This window comes from Ictidomys tridecemlineatus, chromosome 8, assembly GCF_052094955.1.
Source record: "Ictidomys tridecemlineatus isolate mIctTri1 chromosome 8, mIctTri1.hap1, whole genome shotgun sequence".
In the NCBI taxonomy this organism is placed as follows: domain Eukaryota; kingdom Metazoa; phylum Chordata; class Mammalia; order Rodentia; family Sciuridae; genus Ictidomys; species Ictidomys tridecemlineatus.
In genome coordinates, this window is record NC_135484.1 from 19,871,640 (window position 1) to 19,888,594 (window position 16,955).

A 16,955-nucleotide genomic window follows, 5' to 3' on the forward strand; every position below is an offset into this window, starting at 1 on the left:
GATTGACAATATATTTTTAGATCATATTGGTTTGTTTTGTGTCTTCTTTTTCTGTGTCATTAGTGGTAGGTCAGTTTATGTTTTAATTCTCAGAGGGAAGCTTATAACCTGGAATTTAGAGACATTTTTATTATTCTAGGTTATTCTCAAGAAACACTGGACAAACTTGATTCTTCCAGGATTTTTAGAGTTGCTGTTATTTTTCCAGAGACATTCAAGCATGATCTTGTAGATATGATATTGAGAGTTATAGAAAAATTACAGACCTTGCTTCCCTATTCGTTCTGCCAATTTTACTGATCTATAATGCTTACAACCCATTGACAATAGTTGCTATTGTTTTTGTTATATATATTTTCAGAGTCAAAGGTCAGACTGCAATATTTGAGGAGATGATAGAAGATGAAGAAGGACTTGTGGATGATCGAGTACCTACCACCACCAGAGGTCTTTGGGCAATAAGTGAGACAGAACGTTCTATGAAAGCAATACTATCCTTTGCAAAATCACATAGATTTGATGTTGAATTCATTGATGAAGGAAGTACTTCAATGGATCTCTTTGAAGCATGGAAGAAGGAATATAAGGTATAGTATTTAAAACTATACTTATAACTTTTAAACTAGACCCTAAAACTTGCTCCCAACTTAAAAATTCTTCTCTACAATAATAGTATGTGCTACTTTTCTTTTTCCTTCTCCTCAGTTTTTCTGAGTTTGCTTTAGAGACTGGAGGTTAATCATAATTTCTCTTTCCCTAAGATGTAATTATTATAATATAGAATAATAAGTAACTCTTAAATTCTTACTAGATTATTAAACTAAAACTTGTATGAAACCTTTTATTTAGCTGTAAAAGTATTTCATTCTATTCTTGGCTTGATCTTCTTCTGCTATTCTATGAAACTAGAGTAGTGGGATTTATGTTTTTTGTTTTGTTTCATTTTGTTTTGTTTTTGCTTTGCTCTGAATAACCAGCAGCAGCATCAACCTTGAATATTAGGAAACATAGTAGATGTGTTTCAAGCTACAAGGTTGGAAACCATTCTTATGGATAGAGCATAAATATGTCTTTTGTGTACATATTTTAATAATTTCATTAAAACTCAATACTTGATATTCTAGAGTTCATTAATTTTGAATTATTCTTTATATTGAATTTGCTACTCATTATCTTAATTTGCAGGTGATGTAAGTAAGGAAAGAAAAAGTGTTTCGTTTATTTATAATGTTATATTTCCATGTTATCTATTTTTTTAATCTAAAGTTTTTGATTTTTAAAGCAGAATGAAAAGTTTTATACAGAAAGAAATTTGAAATATCTGTTCATGCATTTGAAAAGTTGGGGAATGGTTGTGTTTTTTTTTTTTAAACAATTGTCAGTTTAATAATTTTTCTCACACATTATTACTATAATTGCAAAGCATATTAGTGGTTAATTATGGTAAGCCATGGAAGAACACATTATTATACAGTGTCTGACTGCTTGCTGTACTCTTTCCTTTGGGCCCAGTTTGGCCTCATGTTCTGTGTCCAGAGGACTGCTTATCATGCATATGTTCAGATCTTTGTGTATATTTCCTTCATAAGTTTGTAGAATAAACCGTTTCACAAAAAAGTAAATGGATGAACTACTGTTAAACACATCAAACAGGATCTTACCTCAAAATGTTACTAAAAAAGCATGTCAAAATTTTTATACTGATTGATGTCATTTCTATTAATTTGAGAAATGTATATAACCAGATTTCAGGAATACATATTTATAGTATTATTTTAGTGGAAAGTCAGGAATAATAATCTTCTTAATGAAGAGTGATTATTCCATTGTTTGGTATTGAAGGAGGAATATATAAGGGAAAAGTGATACATTTAAGGTTTTCCAAGGAACTTGCATTATTTTTTTTTTCTTAAATTGAATGGGAGGTACTCAATTGTATATTTTATTTTTCTTATTACCATATATAGATATTATTTTGAATATGTGAATATAATGAAAATATTTTTTAATTTAAAAAAACATAGATTTTATCAGTCTAATTTTGATCTATAAAGCCCTTTGGTCTTACCAAGAAATCTGAATATTCTGTTCCTAAGAATTTGAAGAAACAGTGTCATGGAGATTATTCAGTCATCCTTTCTTATTCTAGATAACTAAAAGAATTTCTTTATCCTACAATGATGATGTCTTAAGGTCTCATTGAGGGCTTTCTACTCAAGGCACATCTTGATATTTTTAACCAATCTTATTATATGATTTAGCACTATCTTCATCTTTTTTTTTCTTTCAGTTGCTTCATGAATATTGGATGACTCTAAGGAATCGTGTATCTGCTGTGGATGAACTTGCAATGGCTACAGAAAGACTAAGAGTTCGAGATCCTAGGGAGCCAAAACCAAACCCACCAGTTCATCATATCATTGAACCACATGAGGTAAAGTGCGAGTAAATCGCAGAAAAGGGTACAACAAATTGATGTCGTAATAGTATTAAGACCCACAGAAGAGATATAATCAGAGCAGTGATCTCTGAGTATATATTTAATCTGTATTCAGTTTGTACAATATGAAGTTGCTTTGTAGGTCAAAATGATCAAACATTAGCAATTTTACATTTGATACATGGTTAATAGTCACTATTTTGGGGCATTTTATTTCTCTCAAAGTTGTTTATTTCTCTCAAAGTTGTGCATTTATCTCTTTTTGAGCACTTGCTCTGTGTCATATCCTGTGGGTATTCTTGGTCACTTTTTGTATGTTTTATACTACCTCAGTTTTATTAGAACTAGAAAAATCTTCCTTAGTGTTTTAGTCCTCCTGACTTTGTTGTGACCAAAATACCTGACAAAAACAACTTTAAAAAATGAAATTTATTTTTGCTCACATTTTCAGAGGTTAGTCCATGATGGGCTGACTCCATTGCATTGCTCTGGGCTCAATGGAGGCAGAACATTATGACAGAAGGTGTGGTGGAAGAGCACTACTCTCTGTTCATGGCAGCCCAGAAGCAGAGAGAGGAAGGGGCTGCCGGGAACGTGAACCCTTTCATCATATGCCCCCAGTAACCCACCACCTCCAGCCACTCCTCACCTGCCTATAGTTACCACCCAGTTAGCACCTTCAAACTAGCATAGACTAATTAGGTTTTAGCTCTCATAATCTAATCACTTCACCTCTGAATATGCCTTCCTTAATACAGGAGCTTTGGTGGATTACCTCATATACAAATCATAAAACTCAACAATAACTTAAAACTTTCTTTTGCAGTGCTTTCTTTTACTAATAATAGATGGATATTTACAACTTATCCTCTAATAAGTCCCTCCTTATATCTCAGGATTCTCATAACTCCACTAGTCTTTTCTATTTCCCATTAAAAATATTCTTTTCTGGGGCTGGGAATGTAGCTCAAGCGGTAGCGCGCTCACCTGGCATGCGTGCGGCCCGGATTCGATCCTCAGCACCACATACAGACAAAGATGTTGTGCCCACCAATAACTAAAAAATAAATATTAAGGTTCTCTCTCTCTCTCTCTCTCTCTCTCTCTCTCTCTCTCTCTCTCTCTCTCTCTCTCTCTCTCTTTAAAAAAAAACAAATCTGAAGTCCTGCTTTCTGATTTGTAGTCTGCTCATTTAGATTTGTAGTCTGATCATTTAAAAATATATATATATATTCTTTTTTATATAATTTATTTTTATCCCTTGTATGTGTTTCTATAAAACTTGGAGATTCTAACTTAATAAATCTTTAAAATAATCATTATAATAATCTCTCCTTTAAATATGGATTCTCAGTAAGATTTTGTTTAGAAACAAATTCCCTGTTATTTGAATTCTCCTTTCTGTCTACTATATTTTATTTGGAGGCAGGAGTTGGAGATTTTTTCCTGCATATCCCTCCATGTAAACCAATGTATTATTTAATTTTTTTTCATTCCATGAACGTATTACTTAAAAAATACACCTAAATAAAATTTGGGTTGGTTTCCATCTAACTTCAGTATCTTGTCAGTAATTTTGTGTTTTGTTTGTTTGTTTATTAATATTTATTTTTTAGTTGTAGTTGGAGACATTACCTTTATTTTACTTATTTTTATGTGTGCTGAGGAAAATCCAGGGCCTCACACGTGCTAGGTGCACACTCTACTGCTGAGCCAAAAACCCAGTCCCAGTAATTTTGTTTTATGTAGCAAAAATGAAGTCCTTTCAAAATACATTATTTAGTATACTTTTTGTATATTTGAGTTTAAATACATAAATGGGTTTTCTAAAACAGGATATGTTTACATTATTGAGAAGATTTGTACATCATGTTTAATAGTTTAATTAACTTTCTGAGAGAGAACAAAGCAGCTTTTCTGTTATTTGTTTTCAGGTAGAACAAAATCGCATTAAACTACTAAATGATAAAGCCGTTGCTACATCACAGCTTCAGAAAAAACTTGGTCAGCTTCTTTACCTAACTAATTTGGAGAAGGTATTGTTTTTAAAAGATTCTATTTTTTCCTCATACTATATTATTATAAATTATTTTAGTGACTCCATTTAAAATATTAGTCCTGTTAATTAATAGTACAGCTTTTCTAAAATTCATCTTTTGTTTATGTTACTTATGAATTGAAACACTAGCTATCTTGGCAGTAGCTTCACAGATCATCAAAGAAGATTATATCTATGGGAATTATAATTAACACAGGGGATTTGAAATACACTATGTGGTGAAAAGCAATGTACAGAGACTATGGTTCAAAGCCTTGAATAGAAGTGTTACAACATAACTTCTCAATGAAAATTTTTATCATATAACATTTATATCCATTCATTGATACTTAATATATATTTTTAGTTTATTTGAAACTGTGAAATAAGTTTAAAAAGCTAATATCATAAGACATGGTATATGTCATAACATTTTATGAATTGTAGTCCAAGTATTATATCAAACATTGATGACTTGATAGGTCATTGATAAATATAATTTTTGATAATATTAATTCAAGAATTCATGGTTTTCAGTAGACAAGCACCTATCAGAACTGGTAACTGAATAAAAATGCTTTTCTTTCAGTACTATAACAGTGACATGACATCTTTAAAATGCTGAAAGAAGAACCTGCCAACTTAAAATTCTATAGCTTAGAGAAAATATCCTATAAAAAAATTGTGAAGTAAAGTATTTTCAGTTAAATAAAAACTAATTAAGAGAATTTATTGCCAGTAGATTCACATTACAACAAACATTAAAGGAGATTCTTTAGGTTAACAACAAATTATCTAAGTCTGAAGGATGGAACTTTCAGGAGGAAGGAAAAGCAAGGGAAAGCTTAAATATGTAAGTAAACATAAAAGAATATTAACTAAAGCAACAAGGCTGTTGTGGGATATGTGGCATATAGAACAAATGATAGCACAAAGGAAGGAGATAAGAAGAGGTAAACTATCATTAAGATTCTTATACACTTTAAAGAAGTGGCCAAAATATCTCTTAAGAATACCAAACATGGTCAGTTGACACAGACTGCCACACCCAACAACTACAGAATACACCTTGTTTTTTTTTTTAGGTGTGCTTGGAACATTTTACTGAAGTTGACTTAATTCTGATTCAAAACAACTCTTAAAATTTTCAAAGAATAAGAAGTATGCAAGGATATATTTTCTAACCAAGGAGAAATTCAACTAGAAATTAATAATGGAAAGGTGACTAGATAAATCCCCAAATTGGAAATTAACACAATTCTAAATATCTCATTGCTCAAAGAAGTTCAATGGAAATTAGAAATTATTCTGAACTAATTGAAGGTGAAAATATGTGACAATATGCACCTAAGGTATTCTTAGAGGAAAATTTCTAATTATTTGTTTTTTTATTTTAATTGATAAATAAAAGGGAAACTTACAACTTTAAATCAGAGATCTGCAAACTACCACACATACGACAAATCCAAAACCAGTACTTGTTTTTATAAGTTAAGTTTTACTGGCACACAACCACAGTTTGCCCATTGTCTATGGCTGTATTTCACACTGTAGTAGCAGTGTTGAGCAGTTGCAATACAGACCATATTGGCCTATAAAGCCAAAAATATTTACAGTCCAGCTCCTTACACAAAATTATGCCAACTCTTTCTTCAAATATATTAGAAAAGAAGTGACATCATGAGTTATGGTAGATTGCTTACAAATTGCTACAGTAAAATGTTCTACATTATATATGCCCTTAAGCAATCCCTTCCCATATTGACTCTAGATTAGTCATCTTACTTTTGACCTGAGACATAAGCAGAGACTTAAAAATTCCATGCACATCAGGGTTCCCCAATCTTCTTGCTCTTTGCAACACGGAAACCATGTGAAGAAGCCCAGATTAACTTCCTTGAGGAGCTGAGCCCACAGTTCTGCGTTCCCCCAGGCAGCTAATCCACCAGCTGCCAGAAATGAGGATGAGGCCATCCAGGACTATTCAGCACAAGCCAAGCTACCACATCCCCAAAGTACCCAGGTGGCCTGTGGAGTCATAAGAATTACATGTTTATTTTAAGCCTCTGCATTCTCAGGTGGTTTGTTACATGTTATGTGACACAGAGATCAATAATTATCGGGTAATAATTCAGCTCTTCACCTTTGATAAATGCCTGCATACTCTCATTTTATTTAGTGGAGTTATTTTGAATCCTTAGAGATACTGAATCTACACAATTTAGCTTTTTGTTGTTGTTATTGCTTCACTACTTGTAAGCCAAATGATGATTATTATAAACATTTAACTATGTGGTTTTTGAAACCACATATGAAAACTGGTGATCTTTCTAATTTACTTTTCTTTTATGTTTTTCTCAGTTTTATAATTTGTCCATTTTGTAACTTTTTGAATTTTTTTCAATTTTTATAATAATTTTAAGAAATTTTTGAAAAGCTATTATATTTTGATATAATTTCCAAGCATAGAGATCTCACATCATTAATATTTCTGTTTTTCACAACATATAAGTGTCTTATATATGGGCTGCCAGAACATAATGGGTTAAGGCAACTAGAAAAAGGATGCTGAGAAACATGTAGTATTAGTAAGGGGTTTTGTTACATAACTATGTGCTGCCTCTTCCCATGTCTCTGATCCTGTGCCAAGTGGATATGCATTACAAGTGCACATTTTCTTCATAATTTTTAAAGAGGATTTATTTCAAAAATCTAAATTATATATTTTTAAATAATTCATATTTCTTTATAACAAAATCTAAAACTAAAGTTTTGAAAATTTAGTTACATCATATTTTGCCTTTATGTTCTACCATAATCACAAATATAGTAACATTTCTTCAACTATAATAAAAAATTGTTTCTTTTTTTGTTCATACCTTAAATAAATTTTTTTGGTAAATCCTAGGAATGATAGTGTTAGGTAATATATAAAGTATTAGATAATCTCAATTAGATTATTTTATTGCATTTGCCAGCATTTACTTCTAGAAATGAATTGAAAAGCATCTATCAGGTAGGTTTTAAGTCTAAAAATGTCACTAATGTATTTTTGGATTCTTCTCTTACATAGTCTCAAGACAAAACATCAGGAGGTGTTAATCCAGAACCTTGTCCAATCTGTGCTCGACAGCTGGGAAAACAGGTGAAATGTCACATACACTTATAAAAATGATTATGATTTTCAATGGTTTCTATATGCAATCAGTCAATCAGTCTTTCTTTCATGATTACTGTGTGAAAGACAAGTATTACCCATCTCTTTAAGGTTAGGGTATTAAAGTTCCATGATTTTGAACATAACACGAAATTGTTTCCAAGTCATTTAATTTTGCTGGATGACCATAGTTATTTGGTAATTGTACAGAAATATAATGCATCACAGATAAATTTACTTATGAAGGTAGTACCGAGGTTTAGTAACATAGCTGTTACTTAATATTGTTAATATCTTATAATCCAGGCTTTAAAGTGCAAATAACATCACTTCTACAGGAATTTAGATGTGCTTTTTAGAAGGCAGCCATAGTAATTAAGTACACTTCTTTGTGACTATTACATACAAATATGTATAGATATGATGGCACCATATAATTATTCTCTAGGAGGCTCAAATTTTTATCCTAAGTAGGATAAATCACTGTATACAATATCAGAAGTTTCATTACTTTTCAACATTTTAAACATAAGCCTATTACCTTTAACAAATAAAAGTATTCTCCACTGTCCTCCCCTTTATGGAACTTTGGAACTGAAATTAAATATATAAATTCCATGTTCTAAGCAGGAATAATCAGGAAGTAAGGAACTTTTAGTTTTCAAGATTTAAGTAGAAGCTAGATTCTCAAAGGAAACTTTTAATTATAAATCTTAATAGGATAGGTATAACATTGGAAACTCGTAATACTATACAGATATTGATGACTTCTGACAAAAATCAGTGATTAAAATACTATGAATAAAAGTGAAAGAGGCTGAGCAAAGTGACACACTTCTATAATCCCAGCAACTCTGGGGGCAGAGGCAGGAGGATTGCAAGTTCAAGGCCAGTTTCAGCAATGTAGCGGTACCTTGTGTCAAGATAAATAATAAAAAGTTTGGGAATGTAGCTCAGTGGTAATGTACCCTCAGTTCCATCCCCAGTACCAAAAAAAAGATGGGGGGAATATAGGGATGGCGTACAGGGTAGTAGTAGAGGATATGCCTAGCATGTGCAAGGCCCTAGGTTCAATCCCCAACACCCAAGAAAGAAACGGGGAATGATAGGGAACATAACATAGAGCGGTCTTTTTTGTTTTTAGTTTTTGATGATATTCATGCAATTGTATTATCTACAAAAATTTATTTCCTTTTTAATCTTTAACATTTTCAGTTTTTAAATTCTTTCACATTCATTATTTCATTCACTTCCTGTGAAAGTCAGGCCTCCTACACCTAGAAGAACATATTGGATTGCAAAACTGTTACATTTCGAACTCTGTTCATACCCACAATCTGTGGGAACTCCATCCTTTACTCTTAGTTTCCTAGTTCTCCTCCCTCTGTAATTTAGGTCTATTCAATTAGAATCTGTCCGAGATAGCTCATCTGTATCTGCTGATTCAGGAAGTATTGCCATTTATCTGTTCTTATGTTTCAGATACTTCAGTCAGTTTCATGACTCCTAACGTGGGTGTCTCTTTGATTGCTCTGTTACTTATTTATTCTGAGCTCTCAAGAGTCACAAAAGTTCTCTCAAGTATCCTTTCTTGCCAGTGGCATTACAGATACATAAGGTACTGGATAGTGCTGCTGTGTATCAAGTAGAAGTGCTATGAGATAGCTCCTTAATTTTGTCCCAGCCTCCTGAGGAGTCTGACACAACCCCTTGAGAGCAGAGGTACAGCTGAAAAGCAACAGTATCAGCCAACCAAACACAAAATAATCCCTTTCCTTTTCTATTATTGTTTTAAAAACCAGGCTTATCTCCCTCAATTTTTTTCTTTCCTTGGTGTGACTCTTTTCCAAGAAGCTTCTTAGACCTTCTACAAAGTATGTTGGGGGAACCTAGCCACGTATTTTCTTTCTATGCAGATTCATACATATCTATATCTTAGAAAAAAACAACTAAGAACTAAGGAGCCTTGTACTCATGAACCCCGTTTTTGTTGTTTTTGTTTTTACTTGGTGAAAAAAGATGTTAAATAAATTGCATAAAATACTGTAGCTTCTGGAGTTGACACCTAGATTAAATCTAATGCTCTTCTACACCACTATTACCAAAGAGGTACATATACTTTATGGCATTCTCCAGAGATTTAGAGAGTATTATTTTTCTTTAAATAGGATAAGGATTTTCTGAAAAATATTTTTTTTTGTTTGGATCTTTTTTTTAATGTATCCAGAACCACTTTTAAAATTAATCTGAGATGTTAATCTCATTTTCTATATAAATTCTTTAATATACAAAACTATAAATCTTATTAATAAACTGAAAAGGATATATTAAGTACTTTGTCTCCTAATTAATGTTGTTCTGCTGTAATATCTGCTGTTAGATTGGGTAAGAATAATTTGCATTTTTTCTAAATCTGAAATGAGTACCAGTTTATTACAAAATAATGGTAATTGACTAGGGTCAGTAGAACTAAACAGTATAAAAGCTTACTCCCTTGTGACAAAAAAATAATTAATTTTAAAGTACAACTTGGATTTTATATTTATAGAATGTTAATATTGTAGAATATTTAGGAAGCAAAATCATGAGTCACTTCATTTGTTGTATTTATAGATTGGAAACATGTTTAATAGCATCTTACGAAGGCTTTTTTGTGTGTTTTCTGTTTTAGTGGGCAGTACTAACTTGTGGACACTGTTTCTGTAATGAATGCATTTCTATTATTATTGAACAATACAGCGTGGGGTCTCACAGAAGCTCCATTAAATGTGCCATCTGCCGCCAGAACACATCTCACAAAGAAATTTCCTATGTCTTTACCTCTGAGCAAGCAAGCCAAGAAGAGGACATCCCTGTGAAGGTAACGTAGGTCAAGAGCACGTGGAAGCATAGTTAGAGCAATAGAATATGAATCAATATCTGATCAAGGTGAGCATTAAAATCAGAGTGTGGTGGATATGTAGAAACCACTGTTATCCATAAATCTACTGCCTAAAACTTCAGCTTTGCCACCTACATTTTTGTTGTGGAAGGAACACAACAATACTTATTAAAACATGGTTAGCAGTAGTCGTCACACCCACTATGGCAGACAAGAATTCCAGTTCCCTATTTTATCTACACTATTTCCATTCGCTACATATGAGATAGAACTCTGGTTAAATTTGAAATTTATTCAAAGAAGGTTTTTTTCTTCATTCTTTTATTTAACTGTGGATACCAGAAAAAAAAAAAAAGCATGTGCTCAACCACATTAAAGGAAAAAATAGATTTGTTATTGATGGCAACTGTTGCTATGGGAAAGATATAGTATGTTTTTAAACACCATGGATGGATATTTCAGAGTACAACCAAAATTTGACTTTATTTTCCTAATTTTTTCTCATTCTTCCTTCAGAATATTTTTTATAAATTATTAATTTGAGATACAAACAGAATCTGTAATTGAACTTTCTTTGTAGAATGCTTATTTAATGAAAAACCTTTACTAGACATTTTGTTCCGTGTTTTTATAAAGTATACTTTTTCAGTTTTTTTCTAACTTGGACAAAGGGCAAATCAATTTGTAAATAAACCGAGGAATATGAGCCTCAAGGATTAGTTTAGAGAATGCTGGAACTAACTCTAGCAAGAAGTTAAATTTTGTTCATTAATTTCTTCTTCAAGGTTCTTGATACTCTCTTCTCACTGATTTTTGAGGATGTGTTTTGTGAATAGTTAATTACAAATTGAACTTTACTGCCAGGAGTTAGCCAGTTCTTAAGAGTGCTCCCTCCTAAGAAAACTACAATTGAATTAAACAATTTTTAATTCCTGGGGTTTCTTTTTTGTTGTTTTTGTTGTTATTTTTTCCCTACTTCTATTTGTGTAAAACCTGAAACTATCATTAACAGTTCTCTTTACTGTGTTGGAATAAACAGAATCCCAGGGTTGGAATAAAATTTTTATTCCTTCATTTATTTATTCATTCTACACATATTTATTAGATACATACTGCATGCCATGCAGTGTGCTGGACCTTACAGATGCAGTATTACATGCATGAATAAAACAGATGGTGTTGCTGCTCTCATGGATTTAACAGTTTGGCAGTATGGGGGAAGGTTTGAGTTGGGGCAAGAAGCACTGACATTAAAACAGATTATTCATGTATTACACTTGTGATAAACACTAAAAAAGAAAAGCAAATCTGGCTTTTCTGGGGGAATAACTTAAGCAAATGATAAATGATACAGTATAAATGGATTAGCTAACATTGGAAGAGGTAGGGAGTGATCTTATGGGGAGGAGACTCCCGAATAGAAAAAAAAAAAAATGTGCTCGTGCGTGCATACACACACACACACACAATATATATGAAAAGACCTGAGAAAAGAATGACTCGAATAAACTAAAGACTGCAGTGCAGAAAACAAGAATGAAAATTTGAATGGCCCAAGCAGGGCGAGGCATTGAAAGATCATTTGAAGGTTTGAGAATTTTATTTCCATATAAAGCCATTAAATGTTACAAGTAAGAAAGTATAATGATTGTATTTAGATTTTTAAGGGATCCTTCTTGCTGAATATGGAAAATAGACTATCAGGGAAAGAAAAGATTAGAGTAGGAAAAATTGAGGGACACCAGTTTATGAAGTCACAGTAGTCATATTGGTGATTTCAATGGGTTGATGGTAGTGGACATAGAGAAAAATAAGTATATTCAAGAGATACTTAAAGTTAGTTAGTAAAATAGAATGTTGTAGGCATTAGTAAAGAAAGAAATTTAATAAATGATCCCCCAGTTGCTCATGTGAAAAATAGGTGACTAAAGTTATAGTTTCTGATAAGGTATTTAGACACATTGTATTTGAGGTTTCTAATGTTGAAGCTGAAGTTTGAATGGAATGTGGTGGCACATAATCTCAGAGGCTTGGGAGGCTGAGGCTAGAGGATTGCAAGTTCAAGGCCAATCTCGGCAATTTAGTGAGACTTTAAGCAATTTAGCAAGATACTTCTTATCTCAAAAAGGTCTAGGAATGTGGCTCAGTGGGGAATCATCCCTGGATTCAATACCTAATACTAAAAACAAATAAATAAAATATGAATAAAGAGATGAAAGTCTGAAAAAAAAAAGCCTGAACAAGAAATAGAGACACAGGCAATCCCAGAGTGTGTGCTATTTATAGAGACCTCAGGAACACACTGCTTCAGTAAAGAGATCACCTGTGTCCAATGGTAATGAAAATGGATCATCTGCTTGTAATATGGATTTAAAAAGCTAGTGGAGATTGGTCATTGGTGATTTCTAAAAGAGCTCAATATGGTGAGGGGCAGATGGGGAGAGATTGACGAATGAACAGGAGGTAAATAAATGGAAAGAGAAAATGCCCACTATTTTATACATTTAGCTGTAAGAATTGTAAGCAAACATATTTCTTTTGTTTGTTAAATATTTTTCAGCATGTTTAATCTTCAGTTTTAAAAAAAAAGAAGGCTGAAGATAGAAAAAAAATAATGTGTAGTATAAGTTTTGTGAAAAGATAGGTAGTGGCCAGGCACAGTGGCACATACCTGTAATTCCAGTGGGTTGGGAGGCTGAGGCAGGAGAACTACAAGTTCAAAGCCAGCCTCAGCAAAAGTGAAGCACTAAGCAACTCGGTGAGAGTTTGTCTTTAAATAAAATACAAAATAGGGTTGGGGATATGGCTCAGTGGTTGAATGCCCCTGGGTTCTATCCCTGGTACCCCAGAAAAAGAAAAAAGATAGGGAGTGTGTTGATATATAAGAGAGAAGGCAGAGATCTCATTGAAGTCAGGTAACAGCCATAGGTTAAGCTGTTGAATAAAAAAAAAAAAACTACTAGGGTAGGAGTCCTTATCTGAGGAGGGGAGGGTTGAATTAGTCATTTCAGAGAGAACGGGTATTAAGTACCATGAATGTGATAGTGGAAGTAAGTGACCCAAGTGAGGTAAAGGGAAAAAACGGGGGGGGGGGGGATCTAGAAAATAAAGTGGTGAGACTTGGATGTTGGATGGGTTACAACCCAAGTATATAGTATATAATATCTAGAGTTCAGAGAGCTGAAGATTATAAGTTAGGCACCAGAGTTCTTCAGCGAATGAAAGTGTTCAGTAGTAAATGGTATCAAAGATGAGAAAGTTTGTTGATCTTAAAGCACAGGTTCCATGGGGCACCAACAAAAGGTTCAGGGATAGAAACAGAACAGGGTGTAAAAGAGGTAAATAAGCAGGGGGAACTGGAGAACAATAGGGAAAAACCACATGGGCAAGTTTTATATTTAAATGAGAGGATTATGAATTCAGAATCATCTAGTCCTGTTCTCTGTGAACCGCCTAGATAAGTGTGTATTTTTAAGGCACATGACAAAGAGTTTCAGAGTGAAGAATCCACTGATCAGCCCTTTGGCCTTTGGTGGTACGTTTGTCCCATTCACCACACATAGAACTACTCTCCTGCCCAGTCCCCCCTACCACTTTCTTCCCACTCCTATAGTTTTCTTTTCTTTCCTTCCCCTAAAGATAATCTGTCTCAGCTCTGTCTTTCTTTTCTGTCTCTTCAGCTGGCTGCAGGCATCCCAAGGGCCTCAGATGGCTTTCATGGCTAAGAAGCAGCAGTTCACCTTTAGGTGGTGAACTTTCATCACAGTTCAAGGAACTAGCATGAAGCAGAACTGCTGTGTCAGGATTCACTGAGTTTGAGGAAGTAATTGCTATATCTACCAGTAAACATCACAGCCTCTGAACTGAGTCACTGAGCCCATCAAACCCAAACACCTGTTCACTTGTGGCAGGTTTCCTAGACACCCAGAAGAGATCAGGACAGTTATATTTGTTGTCCTGTTGGGACAGGGATATGAGTGTTGAAATCTACTTCTTGTGCTCTCACTTCTTCCTGTCTTTTCTGGGTATTAGTGAACACATGAATTAATAGAAGCATCTTACTAAAAAAAAAAATAGAAGATTTAGAGTTTATACTAGATTTAATAATTTCCCTCTTGTCATAGATGGATATGTACTTTCATTTCCTTTTTATTAATGCATCACTGAATGTTGTACCATTATGCAAACAAGTTTTATCCCTCCTCCACTTTTTCACATTGCTTTTCACCACGTTTGTGTTTGCTGCTTGTTGCCTGTTCTATCACCATTCATGTCTGCCACTTCTGCCATCTGCTGTCACCTCCTCTGACTTCTGTCACATTTCTGCCCTACTGTCTGTCACTTTCTCCTTGAAGCATCTGTTTATTGTATTTTCAGACTTCGCCTCACTCTTCTTTCTGAAACTTCTTCATTAAATGGTCATCACTCTTAAAGTTGAGGAAGAAGTGATTATGTATGTAAAATAAACACGAAACTATATAAATAATTAAGGCAGTATTTTCACATTTTAGAACTATTGGTTCAGACTCTTCCAAAACCTAAATAAGGGTATTTTTCGTTTATACTATTGTTAATTACCATATTCCTGAAATTCAATAAACTAAGAAGTAATTTTTTTTATTTCATTGAAATTTTTGTTTTATTTGAAATATTTATTTTACAATAAGTATTCCTGTCAAGATTCTTGGACATAACAAGCGATATGATATCACATACAGTGCATAATCATATAGTTGACATCGGGTAAAAGATATTTGGAGACAATAAACAGTATTAGGGCTAGGGTCATAGCTCAGTGGTAGAGTGCTTGCCTAGCATGTGTGAGGCACTGGGTTCAATTCTCAGCACCACATATAGATAGATAAATAAAATAAAATAAAGGTCCATTGACAACTAAAAAAAATTTTTTTTAAATAATTTTAAGTAGTATTCCTTTTGTTTTCCTAATGGTATTTTTGGAAATTAGAAATTTCACAATGTAAGGAATTTTATTGATTGACCAGAAATAAAATAAATATTGAGATCAAAAATGTTCCTTTGGTGAATACATTTCACTTAAAGAACCTGTCTTTCCTAACCATTAGTATGACAATATTCCTAAGTGACCTTTGGAACCTACTGGGCATTTCACAAAGTAAACAAAATTCCCCTTGCAAGTTCTGACAACTGCCAGGCATTTTGGATGCTGAAGTAGGTCTCTTGGCAGAACATATACCCCACGTGGCATGTTCTCTGTGTCCTGTGTTTGGCTAGGTTTCATACAAATAATCTTGCCAGTGAAAAACCTGACTCCATAATGGATATGATTCTTACGGCATAAGAAGTTTCATCCAGGAGAAAGTAGATACAGCCACAACAATACACAACTTTCCCCCCAAGAGGTAGCTTTATTTCAATGAAAGTCGGAAAATAATCAAAATAGGAACTCTATTCTGAACAATAATAGTAACATCCAGGTTATTTGCAAATTTAAAACCACTAAGGAAAACCAAAGAAAAATATATTACCTTTCACCAGTACAATCCTATGATGCTCATATTACCTATTAGAGAATGTCATTCTCTTTACTGGGGAGGTGGGGAAGGGAAATTGTGTGAATCTGTCTTCGTTAAAGTGATGTTTCTCAGTTTTGTGAAATCTTCGAAGTCTCTAGTCTCCAGACCTTTGATTTTTGTAATAAAAATAATTAAAATATTGCAAAAGTTATTCCAACTAGTAACTGGAAGGTTATTATCTGTGCTCTGTTTCAGATGTGATTGTCCCACCTCTAACAAAGCTGAAACTCCTCATCTGTGGCAGGTTGTATAGACTAGGCATGCACTTGACCCTAGGGCATTAAGAGGCATTACAGGTACAGCACTGAGTGACGACATGATTTGCAGGACTAGTTCACTTGTGATAATATTCTGTTGGTATCCTTGAAGTTTAAGTTAAAAGTCCCAGAATTACAGTCCTTCCTTTCATCTCCCTAAAATTCTTATTTAACTGTAAGAAATAAAAGTAGAAGAAAAGGTTGTTATTTATTTTTTAATAGGAATAATTTCACCAAAAAGAAAAAATAAATTACTTCAGAATAATACAGAACGTCACACCATGGAAAATAATGTTCTCCATTCTCCCTTTTTTACCTTATCACTGTGAACAGTTTCTGTTTTGAATTCTAGGGACCATTTATATCACTTTTAGTGATTTATGTAAATTTTTTCTTGAAGTACTAGCTTTAGGTATAATCTGTGGACTTTTCACTTTAAAGTATGAAGAAATCAGTATATATTTCTTCTTCAATCCTTCTCTTCACTACATCTTAATTTTTATAGTATCACTTTTACATTGTAATGCATATAAATAGTCACACTTTAACTACACATGTGTTTTCCATTTGGAAAAAAATGGTAAACAGTGTGTACAATATTACTATATAAGTACTACTTATAATAGA

The 16,955-nt window shown here is 33.2% G+C and overlaps 1 protein-coding gene across 2 annotated transcripts in view; it reads left to right on the forward strand.

The window, feature by feature from the left end:
• Window positions 1-16,955, forward strand: part of Shprh (SNF2 histone linker PHD RING helicase) — a 94,245-nt gene that overhangs the window by 41,512 nt on the left and 35,778 nt on the right. For both annotated transcript variants that reach the window (XM_078018954.1, XM_078018953.1), the window contains 5 exons: window positions 362-587; window positions 2,291-2,434; window positions 4,375-4,476; window positions 7,552-7,623; window positions 10,307-10,495. In XM_078018954.1, coding sequence (XP_077875080.1) covers window positions 362-587; window positions 2,291-2,434; window positions 4,375-4,476; window positions 7,552-7,623; window positions 10,307-10,495 — 733 coding nt within the window. The remainder of the gene's footprint in view (window positions 1-361; window positions 588-2,290; window positions 2,435-4,374; window positions 4,477-7,551; window positions 7,624-10,306; window positions 10,496-16,955) is intronic.